Below are 21778 nucleotides of genomic sequence, written 5' to 3' on the forward strand. Positions count from 1 at the left end.
TTTTCAAACTTCTTTTCTGAGTAGTTTTGCATAGCTGTAGATGATGGCAGAATTAGATTTTTTTGGAAATGTGGATGTATATGAGCCAGTGATATTTTTCTTCCCCCTCCCCCTCATTTCCCCCAGTAAAAACCAAAAATTACACAAATTTCCACTTTTTGTTGGCAATTTTGTGCAAAATTTGTTGATTGTGTCCCCCTGAAATTCACTTTTCCCCATGCCCCCCCAATCCTGGTGGCAGCACTGATATGAGCAATGCTACATTATATAAGGGAAACATTTGAAATGCTCAAATTTGGTAAAAACCAGTCTAAAATATTTCCTTGGATTTTAGGATTCAGGAATTTGACATGATAAAGTGGACTAAAAATACTAATGAAAAAATGCATGCAAAACTTTACTGCAGGTTTTGTGCTAAACAGGTCAGCTTTTAAGCACATCAGCTTTTAAAGAAAGGTGGAAATCAAATTCTTTAAAACATATGTATAACATAAAATGTTATCCCTTTCAAACATTCAGGCAAAGAGAACACATAAATGTTTCTTGTAAATGTGACAAATTCTTTGTGGAATTACTGACATTTATACAGTGTGATACTGGTAGTATACACTGTTTTTATTAATGATAATCATCATGTTCATGTAATATATTGATACCAAATGAAAGACTCTATTTTGCTCATTAACATATTGAAATTAGGAGTTCCAAAGATATCAACAAAAAACTGTCGAATTAAGTCTCAAACGTGACCACAGTTGGACCAATTTGACACTTTTTTGATGACATCTTCAGAAATATACCGATTTGGTAATGAGAAAAATATGAGTTTCCACTTGATACCAATATCATTTTGATGGGGTAAAGTGGGGGGGGGGATGAGGCTGTCAATCGAGTCACCCACCTTTAAGAGTTGCATAAAAATTTACCGCACTTAAAGTGCTCTTTATAATGTTAACAGCTGACTAACAAAGTTAAAAACAGGGAAAATATGACACAACATCCAATGGGGGAGTAACACAAGACATATAAACAAAGTTAAAACCCTGACGTTTTGAAAAGACAAAACTTTTCTTTCTCAAGGGATAAAATAAGAGATATAGTGGAGACCAGCTCAGGCCAATTTTGCTTGTTGGAACAATAGGTCACCATGCTCATTATAATGTTATAATTATGCACAATTCCACCAAAAAAGACATTTTTTAAAGCACTGAAACAGATTTACGAGTCATGCAAATCATACACACATTCTATTCAGCAACAATGCATTCAACAATTAGATAAGTTTTAGACAAAAATAGACAAGTTTTAGATTTTTCACAATCATTTCAAAGCATTCTATCCACCTAGTGCAAATTTTCTTTTAATCATAATTCATTGTTCCAGCATGACAAATAGTTGAAGATGTGGAAGATAACCATAGGCCTATAATATTTCAATAAATTCCAGTGGTGTATTGTGGCCGCTCCTACCCTAAGGCTAAAGAAAATGTAATTTTGGCTGCCCCTTGCAGCAACAGCCCAAAATGGTTGACCATTTTTTTCCAGCCAGGATGGTGCTCAAGAATCTGAAAAGTGGGGGGGTAAGGGGTGGGGAAGGATCAAAACATTTTCTCAGGAAATTTTTTAATATTAAAGAATTACATATGTTACACACCCAAAATACCCCACCGCCTCGAGCAGTGTCACTGGAGGCATCCAAAAAGTTACAATTACATTAGTTTTTTGTAATTTTCCGCCCTTTAATCATTGATAATTCTTCTTGCTGCCCCTTCTGCCCCGCCCTTTTTTCTTTAATAGTTCTTCTTGCTGGCCCTCTATCTTCTGCCGCCCCTTGTTTTTTGCCGCCCCTGCTTTTTACCCTGGGGGCTTGTGCCCCAAAAGCCCCCACAAAATATGCGCATGAATTCTATGTGTTTCCCTTGTTAGTTACATATTATTCTGTGTAATATTTATTTCTTGAGTAATAGCATAATTATATATAAACAGACATCCAGAGATTTGATGTACAAATAGTTTGCCTATCTGCTCCAAGAATTAATCAAAAGAGCAAAAATAGACAAGTTTTGGTACCAAGTAAAATAAATATCCCAGTGGCCTAGCCGGCCTGGGGGAACTGAAATTTTCAGAGGTGAAAATAGGGATGGCAAAGAGTAAAGTGTCATTAAATATGACTGAAAATGTGATATAAAATGTACAAAATGCTTTGCCCTCTCACACTAAAAGGCTGGCTACAAAGGTGAAATATCTTGAGAAGTGCAGCCCCAAAGGATATTTAGAGGTCCAAGCAAAATGTTTAGATTTTTCACAATATCCCTCAAAAAATGTAAAGTCCCTTATTCATAATAGTCACTTTTTAATTTGTTTGATTCAATCTGTGTATAAAAGTGACAAACTAAAGGCACTTAATCATGCGATGTGCTCGTAAATTGTTCATTCGCGTAGGATACACACGCAGAAGTCATTAATATTACGCAAAGATCCGATAATGTTTATTAGTATTCATGTTCATGTTTTGGTCAGTATGATTGGTTCTATGCATCGCATGTATTCATGAGGTTAAAAATATCTATATTATCATTTTGAAGTTCCTTTGAGGCTCATATGGTGTACTTTCACTCTTTTGAATCATTCCTTGACTCAGGTAAATCAACATCCACATAGTCTCCTTGAGCCTGGGGTTCCTTAGATGGGGTAGGTGTATTTGCACTCCCTGGTTGTTTTGAGTCATTTTTCGACTCAGGTAAATTTACATCCACATAGTCTCCTTGGGACTGGGGTTCCTTAGATGGGGTAGGTGGCTCAAGAGTAAAATACTCTCTTGTGTTTTCACTCTCTGGCTATTCTGGGTCATTTTTTGACTCTGGTAAATCTACATCCACATAGTCTCCTTGGGACTGGGGTTCGTTAGCTGGGGTAGGTGGCTCAAGAGTAAAATACTCTCTTGTGTTTTCACTCTCTGGTTGTTTTGTGATTGACTCGCTTTGTGACTCTGGTAAATCTACATCCACATAGTCTCCTTGGGACTGGGGTTCCTTAGCTGGGGTAGGTGGCTCAAGAGTAAAATACTCTCTTGTGTTTTCACTCTCTGGTTGTTTTGTGATTGACTCGCTTTGTGACTCGGGTAAATCTACATCCACATAGTCTCCTTGGGACTGGGGTTCCTTAGCTGGAGTAGGTGGCTCAAGAGTGAAATACTCTCTTCTATTTTCACTCTCTGGTTGTTCAGAGTCGCTCCTTGACTCAGGTAAATCTACATCCACATAGTCTCCTTTGGACTGGGGTTCCTGAGATGGGGTAGGTGGCTCAAGTGTGAAATATTCTCTTGTTGCATCAGTCTCTGGTTTCACATAATCATCATCAGTCACATCTTGACCTTTGACCTCAGAATTTAAGTTGGCACTGTTTGGTGGTTCTGTGTATTTTTCAGGGTCTGTATATTCATCATGTCCCAGGTCTTCATCAGGCTTCTTTAGGGATTCATACCGCGATGTGATGGTAGGGTTGTCAGGCTTTGATAAAGGTGTGTATTCCCTGTTTGATGGGGTGCTGAGATTGGGATCTTCAGTGTAGTTTTGGCTGTTGAAATCTTGAGTCAAAAAGAAAACAGTAGATAAATTGTCAAACAATACTGATATAGGCCTGCTGTGCACAAAAAGTATCTTTACAAGCAGAAAAGAGCCAATAATTTTAATTTTTAACCATTTGAATGGACGGATGTTGAATTAGACAAACTTGGCCTATACAAATAAGTAGAAAAAAGAAAGACGCAACATTTTCTTCATTCGTTTTTATCGAAGTAGTATGTTTTTGTTCAATTTTTATCTAATTGCTTTTTTCACACACAACCTATGCGAAAAAGGCATGGTTGAACTATGGTTAACCATGGTCAACCATGGTTCAACCATGGGTTTTGACCATGGTCAAACCATGGTCAACCATGCTTTTGAAAAATGGCACCACGGCCAGAGACCATGGTCAACCATGGTTAACCTTTTGACCATGGTCTATCTAAAGTGACCATGGTCAACCATGGTTAAAACTTAGCATGTTTGACCATGGTTGAACCATTGTCAACCATAGTTCAACAACCAGGGTTTTGACCATGGTCAACCATGTTTTAGACCATGGTCAACCATGTTTTTGACCATGGTCAACCATGTTTTTGACCATGGTCAACCATGTTTTTGACCATGGTCAACCATGGTCAACCATGTTTTTGAAAAATGGCACCAATCTAAAGTAACCATGGTCTATCTAAAGTGACCATGGTCAAGGGGGTGACACTAACTTCACGGTTGTTCTATTATCAACGCAAACCTATGACAAATCCCGCTGGTTTGCTATTTAGAAAATGAGGCCAGTTATCGATCGGTTATGAATAATTAATTTCGATCCCTTTTAGGGTTGGCAAATAACGACGCCGTTAGTTTTGCGAACTCTGCCTGTTCAATGCGAGTACCAAGCTTGAAAGTCGCCAGCTAGCAGAGCAGGGAGCAATCCGGTGATGGCGCACTAGTATTTCCCATCAGGCACCAGTGATTTGTTTTTTACAGAAAGTCTACTAATTTGATAATGGAATAACCTTTCGCAATAGTAATGTCGAAATTAGGAATTGGTGTCAATAATCGACGGTAGTGTATCACTTGAATTTGATACGATATTCAGCCAGCGATTTAGCGATAAAAAACCTTTGACCACTGACCTGACCTGAAGCACGTGAGGCGCCATATTCGTTTGTTTTTATTTCCTCGTGTGATAATAAATATCATTCAAACTATAGTTGTCGGCCGTGAACGTAGTTTAGAACTGGCCTAAGAAGTTTGTTTTTAAAAATAAGTAAATAATCATCACTCACCGTTCTATTTGATCTTGTGGATTTCCCAACACGTAATAAATTGAAACGCCACTACGGATTGCTCTCAGGTAGTAAAGCGGCGCACTTTCAACCTTGAAGCTTGCTATTCACTACCGTAGTAATATTAATTAAGTGATGTCACTGATGTGCAGCGTTTCTGGAATAGCACTTGCATCGTGCATGTATAATTTGAATGTAGCTTGCTGTATTCAATATGTGCATGCATAGGCCTATTACAGGAGCTTATGTCCATCAAAAAAACAATAATGAATAATTTAGGAGATTATCAGGGGCTGTGAATAATTATGAGTCCTGGGGAGGGTAAAATTGGGGTGAGGGGTGCGATTTTGGCCTTAAAAGCGCTTTAAAAGGCTTAGGATAACCAGGGGGGTACTTGGATTATTTTTCGACGGAGATGTGCGGCCCGAGCTTCCGAACCCATAACCATTTCTAAGGGTCACGATTTTACCGAAAATAGGTAGGCCCCCTACCCATATCTAAGGATTGTCAGGAAAGTAAGGACATATATCTAAGGATTTGAGCTTGAAAATAGTAAAAGCAACATGTTTTCCGGCATGTTTTTCACACATAGCACCGAAAATCTAAAAGGGAGACCCATGTCTATGGATTTTTAGTGGAAAACCTTATATGTGAGTACCCCCCTGGGGGGGGGGAGGATAATAGTAAAGGTCCAGAAACGCTTATGATATGGAAATTTTATTTTGAACAAAAATTCTTTAATCACTATTGACGGTTTCGCCTACCATGGTCAATAATGAGTAAAATATCGGTTTAGTTTTTAAAAAAAAGTTTTTTTTACTGTAGGCCTACATCTACAAATCTGATGTATTTGTGACGTGTCATGTCAAAAAGAGACACTTTTGGGCAGGATCGAAAATGGAGAAATAGCCAAAAATCTGCCCGGGTGATTTTTTTCACAATTTAGGTTTGTTGTGAATTTGTGATATTATTAATGTTAAAAATATTGTCTGATAGTATCAGACCGGAATATAACTGGCATCTTGTATTTTTTGAGACATTTGTCAAGGTAATTCCTACTCTCAACATTGTCAATGATATTTTTAAAGGCCGATATCTCAATTTCCAATTTTATAATACCATAACTTACGAACTCAATATCTTCGCTTAGGAATGTTCGATTTCATCGGGGAAAACGGCGTTGTGGCGCAAAATATCTCTTTAATTAAGACATCTAAAAACCCTCAAAATTGATAACCTGCCCAAAAGTGTCTCCTTTTGACATGACACGTCACATTTAATCATTATTTGGGATCCCAATAATTTGAATGTGCAACAGGGGTTGGTCACAATATTTTTGCAGGCTGAGAGGGGAAAGCGATTTATTTATTTATTTATTTATTTATTTATTTATTTATTTATTTATTTATTTATTTATTTATTTATTTATTTATTTATTTATTTATTTATTTATTTATTTATTTATTTATTTATTTATTTATTTATTTATTTATTTATTTATTTATTATAATTATTAAGGCTTGTTCAAGTAACTCACCTCTAACATTTCACGCACTCACTTGCACCGGCTCAACAAATCAATCAATCAGTTAATTAATCAACCAATTCACAAACAATGAATATGAATAAATTATATGATATTCAATTTCAATCAATAGACATATCATATCAAACCATCAAACAATGAATAAATGAACTGATCGACCAAGAGCCCTTTTTTCTAAAGAGTGTGAGTGAGTGATTAAACAAAATAAATACAAGAATAATTATTTACATAAATAAACAAATAAATAAATAAATAAATAAAAAAAAATAAATAAATAAGAAAAATTTGAACAATTGGTATCGTAGCATTGCATTCACAAAAACAAACATTGCTGACAGGAGGACTCGAACCAACAACCTTTGCATCACCAGTCTGATGCTCTACCACTGTGCTACGACGTCGTCTAGCGGTGAGGACCTAGTTTTTAACCTACAGTGTTCGTCTGTGACAATGCCGCCTCGTGAAATGAATTTAAAGTTATTTTGATATCAATCTTTTTTTTTTCAATAGGGCCCTAACATTTTGTTTTGAAGATCTCAATTGTTATTTTCTTTAGAGCAGAGACAAATATTTCCCCTTTTCTACAATTTGAGCCCAAAATAAGAATCTACGTCTTTTATTACTGATTTAATGTTACACGTCTCACAACAGACATTTAGCTGGCTTAGCGGTCTTGCACTGTGCTTTTTAACCGGGAGGTACCGAGATCGATTCCCACCTCTGCCTGTAATTTTTTTTCAAGCCTGGGAAATAATAAGTTTATTTGGCTTCACAACGCTAAATTATTCATGACTTGCCCAACCTGGTGGTGTAAAGTGCTCCCCATAACATATGAATATTAAGCAATAACACAATGGCTAATTTAAATAAGAAAGCGTCACATGCAAATGAGGGATTGCCCTCTCCAGGAATTGCTTCATGCCATGGTCAACCATGGTAAAAAATTTGCATGTTTGACCATGGTTAAGAAACAATAGCAATCAAGGAAGAAACAATAGAAAGAAACAATAGCAATCAAGCTTAAACTTTAAATTAGCACCAGATAGAGGGCAGGGCCTGCAGAATGAGGGAAATTATGGGGTAAATATTTAACGGAATAAACTGCATAATCATATTATTTAGGTTTATTTCGTTAAAAATCTTATTTTAACTTATCAAATTACTAGTTTTTATATTCTATGGTGTCAAATATTTATTCACAACGTTGTAAATACGCATTAAATACGATTAATAACAACAGAGGGCGCTTTTTCTCATTCACTACCCAGCAGACGATGGTGGACTACATTATTCAATGTGGCAACAGCCAAAAGCGTAAACAAAACAGACAATATGGCGGCAACACTGCCTGCACGATGGATCGCAATTATTTTTCCCGGAGCCAAGATCCGTTTTTAGCTCTATTGTCCGGGTGGCCCCATTACAGAAAAAAAAAGCACAAAATATATTTCCCAGTGCAATATATACATTTTCACATGAAAATAAATAATTTTAAATTCAAAGAAAAAAGAAGAAGAAAAATTTTTAATCACCGCCGGGTAGGAGAATCGATCTCGGGACCTTATGCGTGGGAGGCGAGCTGCATAACCACTACACTACGTATTCTCATTGATGTACGTAGGGGAAATTTTCAGTATATATCGTAACATATCGTGCGTTATTCATACAAAAAAATCAAAAAAACAGTACTTACAATGAGGTTCACTGGCGAACCTCAACGGATTTAGACTGACAAAATAGTGCTTAATAACATACGTACAGTTTTGGAATAATTTGAGACATTTTTGTGTTTACGTGTAAAACCAATGACAACGTCAAAATTGAGCCAATCTTGGCCGGCCCCCCCTGCTACCCAGAGTCAACCATGGTCAGGTGCAGTGTTCGAATTAAGGAAAAATAAATGGTTGTCCCACGGACAACCAGATTACAATTTCTGGTTGTCTGTCTCAAGTTTTTGGTTTTTCTGTGGGCCTACAACGGTGACAAAGGCTACAGATTTATGGTTGTCCGGTGGACAACCGAATCAGTATTCTTGGTTGTCCGGCGACTTTTTTAGTTGTCCCGGGCGAACGGACAACCAAAATTTCGAACGCTGGTCAGGTGAGGTGATGACCATGGCTGACAATGCTCAGCCATGCTAAAGCATGGTCGACCATGGTATACTTAAAAGTGACCATGGTCAACCATGGTCAGGTGAGGTGATGACCATGGCTGACCATGCTCACCCATGCTAAAGCATGATTGACCATGGTATACTTGAAGTGACCATGGTCAACCATGGTCAAGTGAGGTGATGAACATGGCTGACCATGCTCACCCATGATAAAGCATGGTTGACCATGGTATACTTAAAAGTGACCATGGTCAACCATGGTCAAGTGAGGTGAAGACCATGGCTGACCATGCTCGGCCATGCTAAAGCATGGTCGACCATGGTATACCATGGTGACCATGGCAACCATGGTTGACCATGGTCAAGCCACCATGGCTGATCATCGCTGACCATAGTTAACCATGGTCAACCATGTTTTGACCATGGTTGACCATGGTTGACCATGCTAGCACGGTTGACATTTCGCCTAGGATTGTTTCAGTTCTTTTGTTGCAGGTTTTTTTAGTTTTGTTTCAGTTCATTTGTTTCCTTCAGTCTTTTGGGTCTTGCTACTAAATTTGAAAATAATTCAGTGATGCATTTATCTATGCAATTTGAAAATTATTTAGACAGTTTCCTCTTACCTGAAACAGTATGATATGTGTTACCTATCTCAGCATACTCTCCTGTAGTCCTTGTTGTGGCACTTCTAGAAAATAGAGAGAATTTCCTTTTAAAAAACATTTATTTATTTCAGTTTCTTTCTTTCATTACTTCTTTTTCTTTATTTCTTTTTATTTATTTCGTTTACTGTCTGTCTGTCTCTCTCTCCTCCTCTCTCTTTCTCTTCACCTCTCTTGTTCTTTCTTTCTTTCTTTCTTTCTTTCTTTCTTTCTTTCTTTCTTTCTTTCTTTCTTTCTTTCTTTCTTTCTTTCTTTCTTTCTTTCTTTCTTTCTTTCTCTAACAGATAAACAGAGCCAAATACGCTTGTGCCGTTGCAACCAGGCTATAGAGGGCCCCCTACTTCCATTTGTCATTCAAAATATCTCTCCCGATATGTGTTTCCTTTAAAAAGAGAGATAAAAATATAGTGGGGGCATGTGTTGTGGGTGGTTATTGTGGGGTCAAATTATTCTCGTCCCCACATTTCACTTTCATATCTCCTACATCTTGCATATGTACTCTCTCACTCGCTGACAGGATAACGACCATAGTATTTACCTGCTAATCATTGGCAGATCTCGAGCTTTGTTCCTTTCCTGTGACAAATCTTGTTTGACACCTTGTCTACGACAGAAAAGTAGCAAGCCAACAAAGGCCAGTAACAGAAATGTTATACCAACACCGATGCCTACACCAATTGTTATACCAATGGTTAACCTAAAATGACAAAAATATATTTAAACAAAATTATCATAGTAACCAGGGATGTCAATTCTCAGGCATTGAGTATGAGACTCACACATTTTGTCACCTCTCACACCAATGTATTATATCACAAAATTTCATGCATCATCAAAAAAAATTATTGTCCCTACCCTTACACCTTTTAGATTCCCAAGCATGGCTCAAATGTTCATGAGTCAGCAAACAAAAATTCCACCCCAGTATGCCACTGTTTGACCAAATAGAATACTTTGGTTTGATCAAAGTTGACAGCCCTGAATAACTGTTGGTATATTTGTATACAATCAAATCAAAATGATGCAGTTATTGGGAAAAGCACTTTTGATAGTTACGAAAAAAATAAGGAAAATAAAAAAGAAATTGGACAACTGTTTTCATCATAAAACATGAATATCTGTTTATTACAAATTTGGAATTCTCGCTATTCACAATAAGGGCGCCGCCAGTGGTTTGCGATGTAATCGTGATGTATCATGGGAAAAGGTCAACATCCAAGTCCGCGCAATACGAATATTACCATGCTGTTACATAGGAACACGTGACAATATTTTTTAGTTTGTCAAAATAAAGGTGTTACACGCGAATCGATACTCAATAATACTTAATAATGTGATTTGAAATGTGTACAATTAATTTTTTTTCTCTATCGATTTGCGTGTAATACCGTTATATTGTTCATAGCATGGTAATATTCGTATTGCGCGGACTTGGATGTCGACCTTTTCCCATGATACATCACGATTACATCGCAAACCCTTAATGTGAATAGCGAGAATTATTTGTTAGAGTTTACAAATATTTTTCAGAGACAATTAGTGTTTCCAACTTTTTGTGAGAGCACAACTGCATTTGTCCTGATTTTTGTATAATGATAACAACTTTTAATTGGCTTAATACTCTGATTAGAGCCAATAAAGTCATAGTTGTAAATTGGTAGGATGTGAATTATAAATTATTTCATAAACTCAAAATCAACTATGGTTTGCTTGAATGGGCTTAATTTTGTTTTAGCCCAAAGTGGTAGCAGTATAAAGTGTAAAAATCCTTGTTGAATGTAGCTGTACATGGGCATTAGGCCAAAAAAAATTGTTTGTTTGTCCACGTCCGACCGACCGTGTACTCTGGTTCCGACTGTGTCTTTTTTTTCTTTTTTTTAAAATTTGTGTTGTATGTGCTGGTAAAACAGTGGTTAGTATAAATTTAAAGAAAGAAAATGTAAAGAAAATGAACAGTATACATGCAGAACCATCTCAAGAGTTAAACCAGTAAAGTGCTGTGTGTTTTGACTTATTTGCCAGTCTTCAAATACGGTTATATTTAGCTTGTCTAAATAGAACCAATTTACCTCAGCAGAGAATGATTTGAGCCCATTGTTATGGTATTGATTTCATTGCCAATCGGCCTCTTCGTTCATCCAATGGGCGTTCTCCTTTTTGTTTGTGCACTGTGACGTTGCTTGCCGGGTTCATTTGAATCCTCACTTTTTTGTCTGCAGTTGCTCAGAGCGGATCGAGATGATTTTCGTGGATGATTTTAAGATGAATTTTTACCGTTTTGCATTGTATTAGCGGTAGTTATCGCCGTAAATCAATCGCTTTCGTGAATGATTGCAACGACAGGATCAGTTTCATGTTTTCCAACAAGGAATTTATCCATGCGGTGAGTCGTTTTAAAATAATTGTAGACATACATAATAATTACGTTCATTTACGTAGGTCTATACATGGTCTACATTATACTGGGCCTATATTATAGTAGTGAGAAACATCCTACCGTCGCATCCTTTATCATAATATATGGGTGTCTATCGCGCTAAGAGTAGTATTCCGTTAAAAAAGATGTCAGTGTGGTAACAGTCATCAGTGTCTGTGCTGACGAAACTAAGGTGGACGATATAGGCCTAACTAATATTATAATAGCATATGATGTAGGCCTACATGTATGTATAAACATGCTTATAAAGGAATCGTTGCAAGTGCCAAGCCGTGGAAATCGATCAAGTGGGGACCATAAGCATGATAAGTGGGGTTTGTGATGTTTTGATGATAGGGCATTGTTCGGTAATCAATAAATAGAACATGCTCAACTGTTAAATTGCAAGTCCACAGAAATGAGCGTTGTTATTGGTTTCAATGTCCACGGAGTAATTTAATTGAATTGGCACGTTGCGTAAAAAAAAAAAAAAAAGAAATGAAGAAAACCTGAAGTAAATGTATAAATAGAAGGAAGGTGAAATTAAAGCCAATTTCTAAAAAAAAAAAAAAAAAGGGTAGACAAGGTATTGTTGGTCGAAGCAACCTAAAATCGATTTTCTAGATCATTATATTAATGAAAGATAACACCTTGATGTTTTGCAAAAGTTCATTCTACAAATCGTATACTCTGCAAACTTGCTTAAATTATTGTTGTTAAATGAGTTATGTACGTTTTACAAAAGTGTTGTTGTTTCAGCCCTTTTTACAACGTAACTCAAGAACTGCATCACCTATAAAACGGTATATCTGTGATATTTTAATTCTTCTACACTACACGCTCGCTATAAATTGAGCAATGCAGTTTTTGCCAAAGCTCACTACCATTCTTAAGATGCTGTGAACTACCAAATCACAACAGTTTAAAATATTAAGCTAATATTAAGCTGATACCAGAACATCAGTTTTGATGATGAAAAATGGAAGGAAGCTGTCGATCAGGCCGACAAACAGAATTTAGGAGAATAAATGGAAGAAATAGTAAATAAGGATTAATTAACATATAATTAACAGGAATAGCACCGCACAAGTAGTATCTACACGATTGTATAGCTGTAATTTAAATTATGGATTGAAATCTGCATACAGCGAGCATAGTGGGGTGAAATATGTATGCACAAATCTTGTTCCCTTTTTCTGTTTTTTGTTTCTGGTTTATTGCAGGTATACGGAATGATGGGAAATGAATTAATATGATCTTCAGGGTAGTGTATTACAAAATGACATGATCAATGCCTGTATCAACTGAAGTTTGTCGCATATCACAGTGATTAGTACTTTCTTCACCTACGACCAAATAGACACATTTATATTAAATGCTGACAGCAATCCGTTACTGAGGAATACATTTATAGAAGTAATAAATAATGCTCGAGATACAGGATGTAGAATCTATGAATCTACAACTCATCAGTTTTGGTATTACAATTGGATAATTTGACACGATCCAACTTTAATTTATGACAAATATCCAGAGATGGAAATCGTTGAAATCGAGGTGTAATTGGGCGTCCACAAACAATATCTAGAAGAGGCATGAATTTGGGAGCGGACCAGGTGTTCACGCCCAATTTGCTCAGCAACAGCCGAATCTTGAAAACCAGCAGCATTAAAATTCAGCGGCGGCGAGTAAATGATTCCACGGTTCCTCCCAACAGCCACAACAACAACACCCTGACCCAAACTTACCGTTTCACAACAGGGTCGGCAACAAGAAATACAGCCAATTCAACCTGAAAATGTGCAAAACCAAACACCAAGGCAACTACATGCATCAGGTTTTCAACAACAACCATCATCACAGCGGTGGACCCCCAACAATTAGGGATGGACTTTCAGCGGATAAGGGAAGGACAGGTACAAAATCCAGTAAATACGAGTGAACAACCAAGTAGAAACACATTTGTAAATAGTGTTAATAACACGAACAGTAATGATAAAGATAATCATGATAATGGTGCAATTCAAAATATTCCTGAAAAAGATGCGAAGTGGCGGCACCGATCCTAAAACTTGACAATTTTATGTAATTGATGTGCTCATCTACGCCTACATACATGACATAATAACTTAAGTGGGTAGGATTGGTAGTAAGCCAATGAAGAAAAGCGAGCTGAAGGGTTTATCAACTTAAATTCGACACAAATCACAGCTAATTGTCAACAGATGGACAATGATAATTATACACGTTGTGCACATCTCTGGCCTAAATAACAAGTATTCTGTTACCATGGTTACTAAGCGATGAAGGAAAAGCGAGCTAAAAGCTGTTAAAGGTGTATGCGTTATGGTTATCATCTTACAATTTGTCGCATCACAGCTGATAACTGCGAACAAAATGATAATGTTATTATATACTTACAAAGGTCTGTATTTGGTCGTGCTCATCTCGCCTAAATAGGCCTATATGTAGACTGAAGAAGAAATGAACTCTACGGCGCATGAGGAATGTGAGCTAATCAGGGAGCTAATAATATTCGAACATTTTCTTGTAAGGACAATTACTGTGTATTTCTGGATTTTATATTGAGAACAGTGAACTACCAAATTTGAGTTAATGCATTTTGAATATCAGGTGAATCAATAATAGCGCAGCAGTCACCTCAAATATTGATAACTCAACAATTACGGTATTTGATACTTACTATTATTAAGCTTAATATGTTCAATTTAATGTGTCTTATGTATGAAAATAACAAGATCGGAAGATTTCATGAATTCAAATATATAAGTCTAGTTTAAAACCTGTAAAATAGTAACAATACATTGAGTGTTCAAAGTATACTAATTTTGAAATACCTACTCTTATGCTACCAATGGTTATAACTTCTGTTATATACAAAGTGCGTTTTCAGAACTGCGTGCAAAATAGAGAATGTTTAATGGGTCAACAAAAACAAAAAATAAGTTATCTCTGTTTTCATGGTTAGCATAAGTCTCTAAATCTTGAAATATGTTTGTTTGTCTTTAAAATAATGGTGGAATACTTAATTTAGTATAAGCATGCCAAAATGCGCTGCACTAGTGTTGAGATGCATGCTCTTGTAACATATAACGTAGTGAATTGGTAATATTTTATTATAAATGGCGTATATTTATGTTATTATAGCTATATCTATTACACAGCGTGTTTCTAGAATTTCGTGAAGTATAGTGAATAGTCATTTCAACAAACATATCAAAAATAACGAGGCATGATCTTCATGGTGAAGATTATTGAAAAGTTTTTAATACTTTTATATTGTGAGGCCTTTTAAAATAACTGTAGTATGCTTTATTTCATTAAGCATACCAAAATGTGCTGCACTTGTTGAGATGCGTGCTCTTTTCCCATCAACATGATAACAATGTTTTTGATTGGTAAGATTTATTGTTTATTATGTATATTCCTGTTATGACTACAAAACTGTATCCATTTATACAACAATGTGTTTCAAGGATTTCTTGAAGTATAGCGTATAATTCTACAAGCAAATAATGAGGCATGATATTCATGGTTAAGACTATTGTATAGTTTTTAAATACTTTTATCCTTTGAGGCTCATCAATTGTACATGTAAAAGCCTTTATTTCATTAAGCGTGCTAAAGTGAGCATTCATGATAACAATGTAGTTTAATTGTTAATATTTTAATTCTGAGTTGCTTGTATTAAATGCATATATGGCTTCCCGTCAAGTTTATTATAGTGGAAATTTCAACAATAGGGCAACATTAATGTGGCATAGTCTTCATTAGTAACATTATTTAGATTCGAATACCGACATTTAAGCTTTTAATGGTTATTTAAATAATGGTACCAAAATGTGCTGCATCTGTTGAGATGCAGGCACCTTTACCATCAGCAGGATTAAAATGAAGTGAATCCCGAGGTTTATAAATATTATTAATAGTTCGTTGTAACAACTACTTGTAGGAAAGAATACGGGTTAGTCCGTCGAGAAACTTTATTACAGAGATGTCAATTATCTGATCATGCTGAATACACTCAAAACACATATGTTGATATGTTACTGAAGTTAGTTCGTTAATACTTTATTATCTTTTAAAATCAAAAATCAGTTGTTAGGCCTAACACCAAACTGGTGAGGCTACAAACATTAACATGCTATATACCGCCTCCCCCCTCTAGCTCTCACGGCGGGGGGGGGGAAGTTTCTTTTGCAAAGAAACTTGTTTGGCGGTTTATTTCTTTATACTATTTCTTAATCATGTTAATTATATCAATTCTGATCATATGACCACATATTTATTATTAGATTAACTTGATAAATGTTATGTTATGTTATGTTCTTATTTAATGTTATTTTATTATGTACAGTTAATTAGCTTTCAGTGGTAGGTTTACCAGGAAGTAGTGGCTATGGGTATGGTTTGCTCTCCGATTTTACTCAGGTCATAATAATTATATACAATTAATTAGCTTTCAGTGGTATGTTTACCAGGAAGTAGTGATTAAGGGTACGTTTATTCTGGTCCTAATATTAGCCTTCATCCGGGCCTTCATCGGTAGGTTGGCCTTTTTACCGGAAGGCTGTGTCTATGGGTACGGTTACTCAGGTCTCAATATATATATATCTTGGGTTAAATTAGCCTCCATTGGTAGGTTGGCCTTTTTACCAGGAGGTTGTGTCTATGGGTACGGTTACTCAGGTTTCAATATATATTTGGTGTGTATCGTGGCTATGTCCTTATATATGTATCAAGTTATATGATGTAAATGATCGATCAGTACTTCAATTAGTGCATTTATGTGGAATTATTATTGTTGAATAAATGATCCTCTCTGAGGGCAGACAAATATCGCACATTTTAGTCCAAGTTTGGTGATTCTCTGTCTAGGGGTAATACGGTTATATTTAGCTTGTCTAAATAGAACCAATTTACCTCAGCAGAGAATGATTTGAGCTCATTGTTATGGTATTGATTTCATTGCCAATCGGCCTCTTCGTTCATCCAATGGGCGTTCTCCTTTTGTTTGTGCACTGTGACGTTGCTTGCCGGGTTCATTTGAATCCTCACTTTTTTGTCTGCAGTTGCTCAGAGCGGATCGAGATGATTTTCCCCACCCACCCAGCCCATAGCTTGAAAAATTCTTCATTTAAGGGCGGTTTATTTCTTTATACTATTTCTTAATCATGTTAATTATATCAATTCTGATCATATGACCACATATTTATTATTAGATTAACTTGATAAATGTTATGTTATGTTATGTTCTTATTTAATGTTATTTTATTATGTACAGTTAATTAGCTTTCAGTGGTAGGTTTACCAGGAAGTAGTGGCTATGGGTATGGTTTGCTCTCCGATTTTACTCAGGTCATAATAATTATATACAATTAATTAGCTTTCAGTGGTATGTTTACCAGGAAGTAGTGATTAAGGGTACGTTTATTCTGGTCCTAATATTAGCCTTCATCCGGGCCTTCATCGGTAGGTTGGCCTTTTTACCGGAAGGCTGTGTCTATGGGTACGGTTACTCAGGTCTCAATATATATATATCTTGGGTTAAATTAGCCTCCATTGGTAGGTTGGCCTTTTTACCAGGAGGTTGTGTCTATGGGTACGGTTACTCAGGTTTCAATATATATTTGGTGTGTTTCGTGGCTATGTCCTTATATATGTATCAAGTTATATGATGTAAATGATCGATCAGTACTTCAATTAGTGCATTTATGTGGAATTATTATTGTTGAATAAATGATCCTCTCTGAGGGCAGACAAATATCGCACATTTTAGTCCAAGTTTGGTGATTCTCTGTCTAGGGGTAATTGTCAGTTTTAAGTGCAATATCTATAAAAAAACACCCTGAGAATAGCGGAGAAGGTCAGTTTCTATTGGGCAAAATTTATCTCTTATCCGGTATTATCCGGATAATGGACCTCAATAAAAACGCACTTACTTGTTTTTCTCTGGACTTTGTGTAGCACTTGTTGTGGGATTGATTGCGGGACTGGTTGTGGGACTGGTTACTGGACTGGTAGCAGGACTGGTTGCAGGACGGTTTGAATGATCTCTGTCCCCTGGCTGTACTCCGGGATTAGTATCAGGCCTTTGGTCTAGTACGGGTTCACATTCACAATTTTCAGTATTACAAGGTCTACCAGAACTACTGCACCAACTGCTAGGTCCACTATCACATGTGATATAATATGTGTCAAACCGGTCATAATAGCAACATCCGATCAATTCATTGCAAGATATCTTTGCAATACTACATATAGATAAATCGAAATAGACTTCATCTAAACAGGTAAAAACTGGGTCACTTTCTGAAATGGTGTACTCTGTAAAGTAAAATTCATAGTTTTAATTAAAAAGGTCTCATTTGGAATGTTCATATTCTAGAGGGTCATGTCCCTTAAAACAAATTGTTGATATTTTGATGTTTTATATGCTTCTACATGTAAGCATACAAAATATTGGTATCATGGAAAATAATCCTACATATGTGTTTTTCAAAGATGCACTTTTTACTCTCATCAATTTCAGTGCAACCATAGACACGAGAAATGCAGTGTCAGTATGGGGAGGGTGATTTCCCCTCCCCCAATATTTTTCTGGTCTCCTAGTTTCCCTTACTTTTAAGGCAAAAAACCCCAAATTACAAAAAATTCCTCTTTTTCTGTCAATTTTGTGCAAAATTGTTTGATTTTGCCTACTCCCCCTGCTGAAATTTACTTTACCCCCAACGCCCCCAAATAATTCCTGGTGAATTTTTCAAATACTAATAGGCCCTAGTTTAACCACCTTTATGCATGACATAGCTATGGAAATCGACCACAAAAATCAAGTCGAACTGATAGTGATGGATTTCCAAAAAGCGTTTGATAAGGTGCCACACAGGAGAATGCTTTTAAAGCTTTGGAGGTGTGGAATTAGAGGCAAAATCCATAAATGGATTGATTCGTTTCTCACACAAAGAAAACAACGTGTTGTGATAGATTGAGAGTGTTCTGAATGGGTTGAAGTAGAATCTAGTGTGCCACAAGGCACGGTCACTGGACCACTAGATTTTTTACTTTTTATAAATGACCTACCAGAGGGCATTGAAAGCCATTTTTGTGTATTTGCAGACGATTGTATTTTGTATACCAAAATTGCTGGGCCTGAGGACGCTAGCAGATTACAGATGGATTTGGACACATTAACAACCTGGCAGAATACATGGCAAATGGATTTCATGCTCAAAAATGTTTCGTCATGCGTTTAGCACATGTCAGATCACCTCATATATTTTATTACACACTAAACAACACAATTCTTCAAGCTACATCATAAGACACTTCTCACAAGGCGCAAAGTAAGCGGAGTGATAGCCAGGGGCTTGTGGTTGCTGAAATACATTACAAGCATGGGGAGTATATAATGTACATGTAGAAATGATGGCTCCCTTTACTTTCTTAACCTCCCCCCCTTATGTTACCAACATACCTTTTTCCACACGTACGCTTCCACCTTGACAACTGCATTGACATGAGCTACATGTGGAATAAAAGTAAAAATTAAAGCACTATTATTGAGGGTATATAGATTATGTCATGAAAATGACATTTATATTTGTTAACATTATCTTAAATTATTTTCAAAAATCTACATGTAACCTTTTTTTGGGACACCCGGTACTTGGCACGGATTCAACTGAATTTCGATAGGAAAATCCTCCTATGTGTCATTGACCCTGAACATGTTTAAAACAAAACTTCCGATGTAACTTTTTGGGCAACAGTTTTGTTTTAAACATGTTCAGGAGCCACAATCACATTGGAGGATATTTCCTGCCGAATGACGATTTGATGTGACTTCCCATATAGTGTCATGAAAAACAGGGTCTAACACAAAAGCTTTGATTCTTTCAGAATTAATGCCATTCATAGCTTTAATGTCTTATAAGTACATGTAGCACATAATAACCAATCATTATTATCCAAATATTCATAATTTTAGTTCAGTAAAACAGCACTCATTGTGGATGTTCATTGCAGTGTTTACCAGATGCCTTTTTCTACACTACTGATGTTGTGGCGACCTTCTTACTTAGTAATACATTTGCCAGTTGGTTTCTTCAGCAGATTGTCAAATATGCGACTAAGATTGTATTGCCTTTCATCTCTGTGCATGATTGCTTTGCGGTAAACAGAAAGTTGTCACAACATCAGTAATGTAGAAAAAGTCATGTGGTACCAAAACGATCACAGTGTGTACTGATGGACTAGAATTATGAATATTTTGTTGATTATATCTTCAATAATAGTCCTGAACAAAATGTATAATGTTCATTTAATCATCTTTATTGACTAGCATAAAAAGTTTGATCTTACCAGTCATAACTGTTATATCGATATCCATAAACACACCATACAAAACAACAAACATACAAAAGTAAACTGTCTGAGTACATTTTGATAGATCCAAACAACTTGTTTGACACAATGACAAAGGCTGTTTAGTCCTGAGGCCTAAAAAGTATAATGGTATGTTTTCTTTAACATACTTTCTTAACTTTTTTTGTAAATTAAGCTTATTTTCAATTCCGTCAATTTGATTATAATGCATTTATATACCTGGGATGAGAGGTTAAGTGTTTTGCTCAAGGACACAACATGCAGTGCTGAACAGAGGTTCGAACCCATGATCTTAGGATTATGACCCCTATGCTTACTACATGCTTGTTTTATTTTTAGAGTCAGTCAGGTTATGGGAAACAAATAACTTTTTTATGCCTTAACTCACCTTGGCAATTGACGTAGAACTTTAGGATTTCCTGTATATACTTTATGTGTTTGGTGTACTGTATAAGTGGTAATTTTCACGTACAGTTATTTTCGTGATTTGGAGTGAGAAACAAATTTTCGCGAATGCTGGAGCTCTAATCACAAAATTCGTGAAAATAAACCCTCGCGCAAATTACCCCTTACAGTAGCTTACTGGTCATTTCCTTAACCCTAACAGTACCAGGTACTACAAAATACTACTTGATATATGCGCTGTTCGTGCGTGCATGGTGTGATGAGGCAATCGCCGTAAGTGATATATAGGTACGGTTTCGCTGGCCAGCGAAGCCCAAGACCCGTGGCAAAGTGTCACCGACCCAGTGCTTGGCATGCGAGGGGTCTCGGGTTCGAATCCCACCCAGAGCAAACAACTTCTTTCTTTGTTTTCTCTCTGTATTCCTTTTTTCCCTTCCGTTCCCGTCGCCAAAAAGCCCTTAGGCTGTTAGGGTTAAAATAGGCTTAACTAACAATCATGTTCAGCTTTTCACCCAATTTTCACAAGCGAAAAATAGTATTCAACAAAATAAAACACTCTTTAATGAAACCAAAAGAAAAGTGTGAAACATGTATAGTTTCCTCTATCATCACTGAGCTCAAACTGCTTGTTGTTTTTAAACCCATAAGCTTTCCTGTTAGCATGTAATGTTTCGACACTGACAAGCTTGTAAAAACAGCTGAATTGAATACGTAAAATTAAAGTTTGTGGTGGTATTTCGAATTATAATGATTATCGGGAAAGAAAAAGAGCAAGGTACACCAACTTAATGTGGGGAAACAAGTAAAATAGAGACTAGACAGTATGCAGGGGGACAAAAACAGCAAATGTAGGCATAAGAATTAGGCAAAGTTGTAGCCAAAAATTACCAGTTCCAAGGCCCACAAAAGTGCTAAACCTGCAAAAACAACAAGGATCAATGGGAATACAAAAGTGCACTGGAACGAGTGATGAAAATTACTGTGCATCAGACACGATAAACCAAACAATCAGTGGAGGCACAAAAACAGGCAAAGTTTGATTGCAAAAAAATTCCAATTCCAGAGCCCACAAAAGTGTCAGAAAAACAGTACAAAAGTACACTGGAAGTGATGAAAATCCCTATACCCATAGCAGACAAATAAAACCAAACAGACAAAAATACAACCAATGTTTTGAGCAGATAAACTACTCTTCTTCAATGCAGGTGACTTCTTCTTTACAATGTATAGGTGACTTTTATATGACGTTGTAAGAACGTAAAATTGTTGGCTGGGCAGCACCATGTATTTTCTGTGGACCCAAGCATGTCCCTTATGAACTAACCTAGGTAAACAAATATACTCAAACACAATCTTTTTTTTTTTTGTCTTTTTAT

General features: G+C 36.4%; 1 protein-coding gene across 2 annotated transcripts; it reads right to left on the bottom strand.

The window, feature by feature from the left end:
- Positions 1 to 1624: 1624 nt before the first annotated feature.
- LOC140141900 (uncharacterized) lies at positions 1625 to 20064 on the bottom strand. Of its 2 annotated transcripts, none has more exons than XM_072163777.1 (6): positions 19974 to 20064; positions 19087 to 19133; positions 17555 to 17939; positions 9714 to 9872; positions 9137 to 9198; positions 1625 to 3585 (listed from the first exon to the last, which is right to left on the bottom strand). In XM_072163777.1, the coding sequence occupies exons 1-6, from the start codon at positions 20051 to 20053 to the stop codon at positions 2837 to 2839; spliced, it is 1482 nt and encodes a 493-aa protein (XP_072019878.1). In that variant the 5' UTR covers positions 20054 to 20064; the 3' UTR covers positions 1625 to 2836. The 2 variants fall into 2 exon arrangements, with proteins under 2 accessions (XP_072019878.1, XP_072019877.1); XM_072163776.1 differs by having other exon boundaries at positions 1626 to 3585; positions 9137 to 9201.
- Positions 20065 to 21778: the final 1714 nt, after the last annotated feature.

This window comes from Amphiura filiformis, chromosome 20 (assembly GCF_039555335.1).
Source record: "Amphiura filiformis chromosome 20, Afil_fr2py, whole genome shotgun sequence".
NCBI classification, from domain to species: domain Eukaryota; kingdom Metazoa; phylum Echinodermata; class Ophiuroidea; order Amphilepidida; family Amphiuridae; genus Amphiura; species Amphiura filiformis.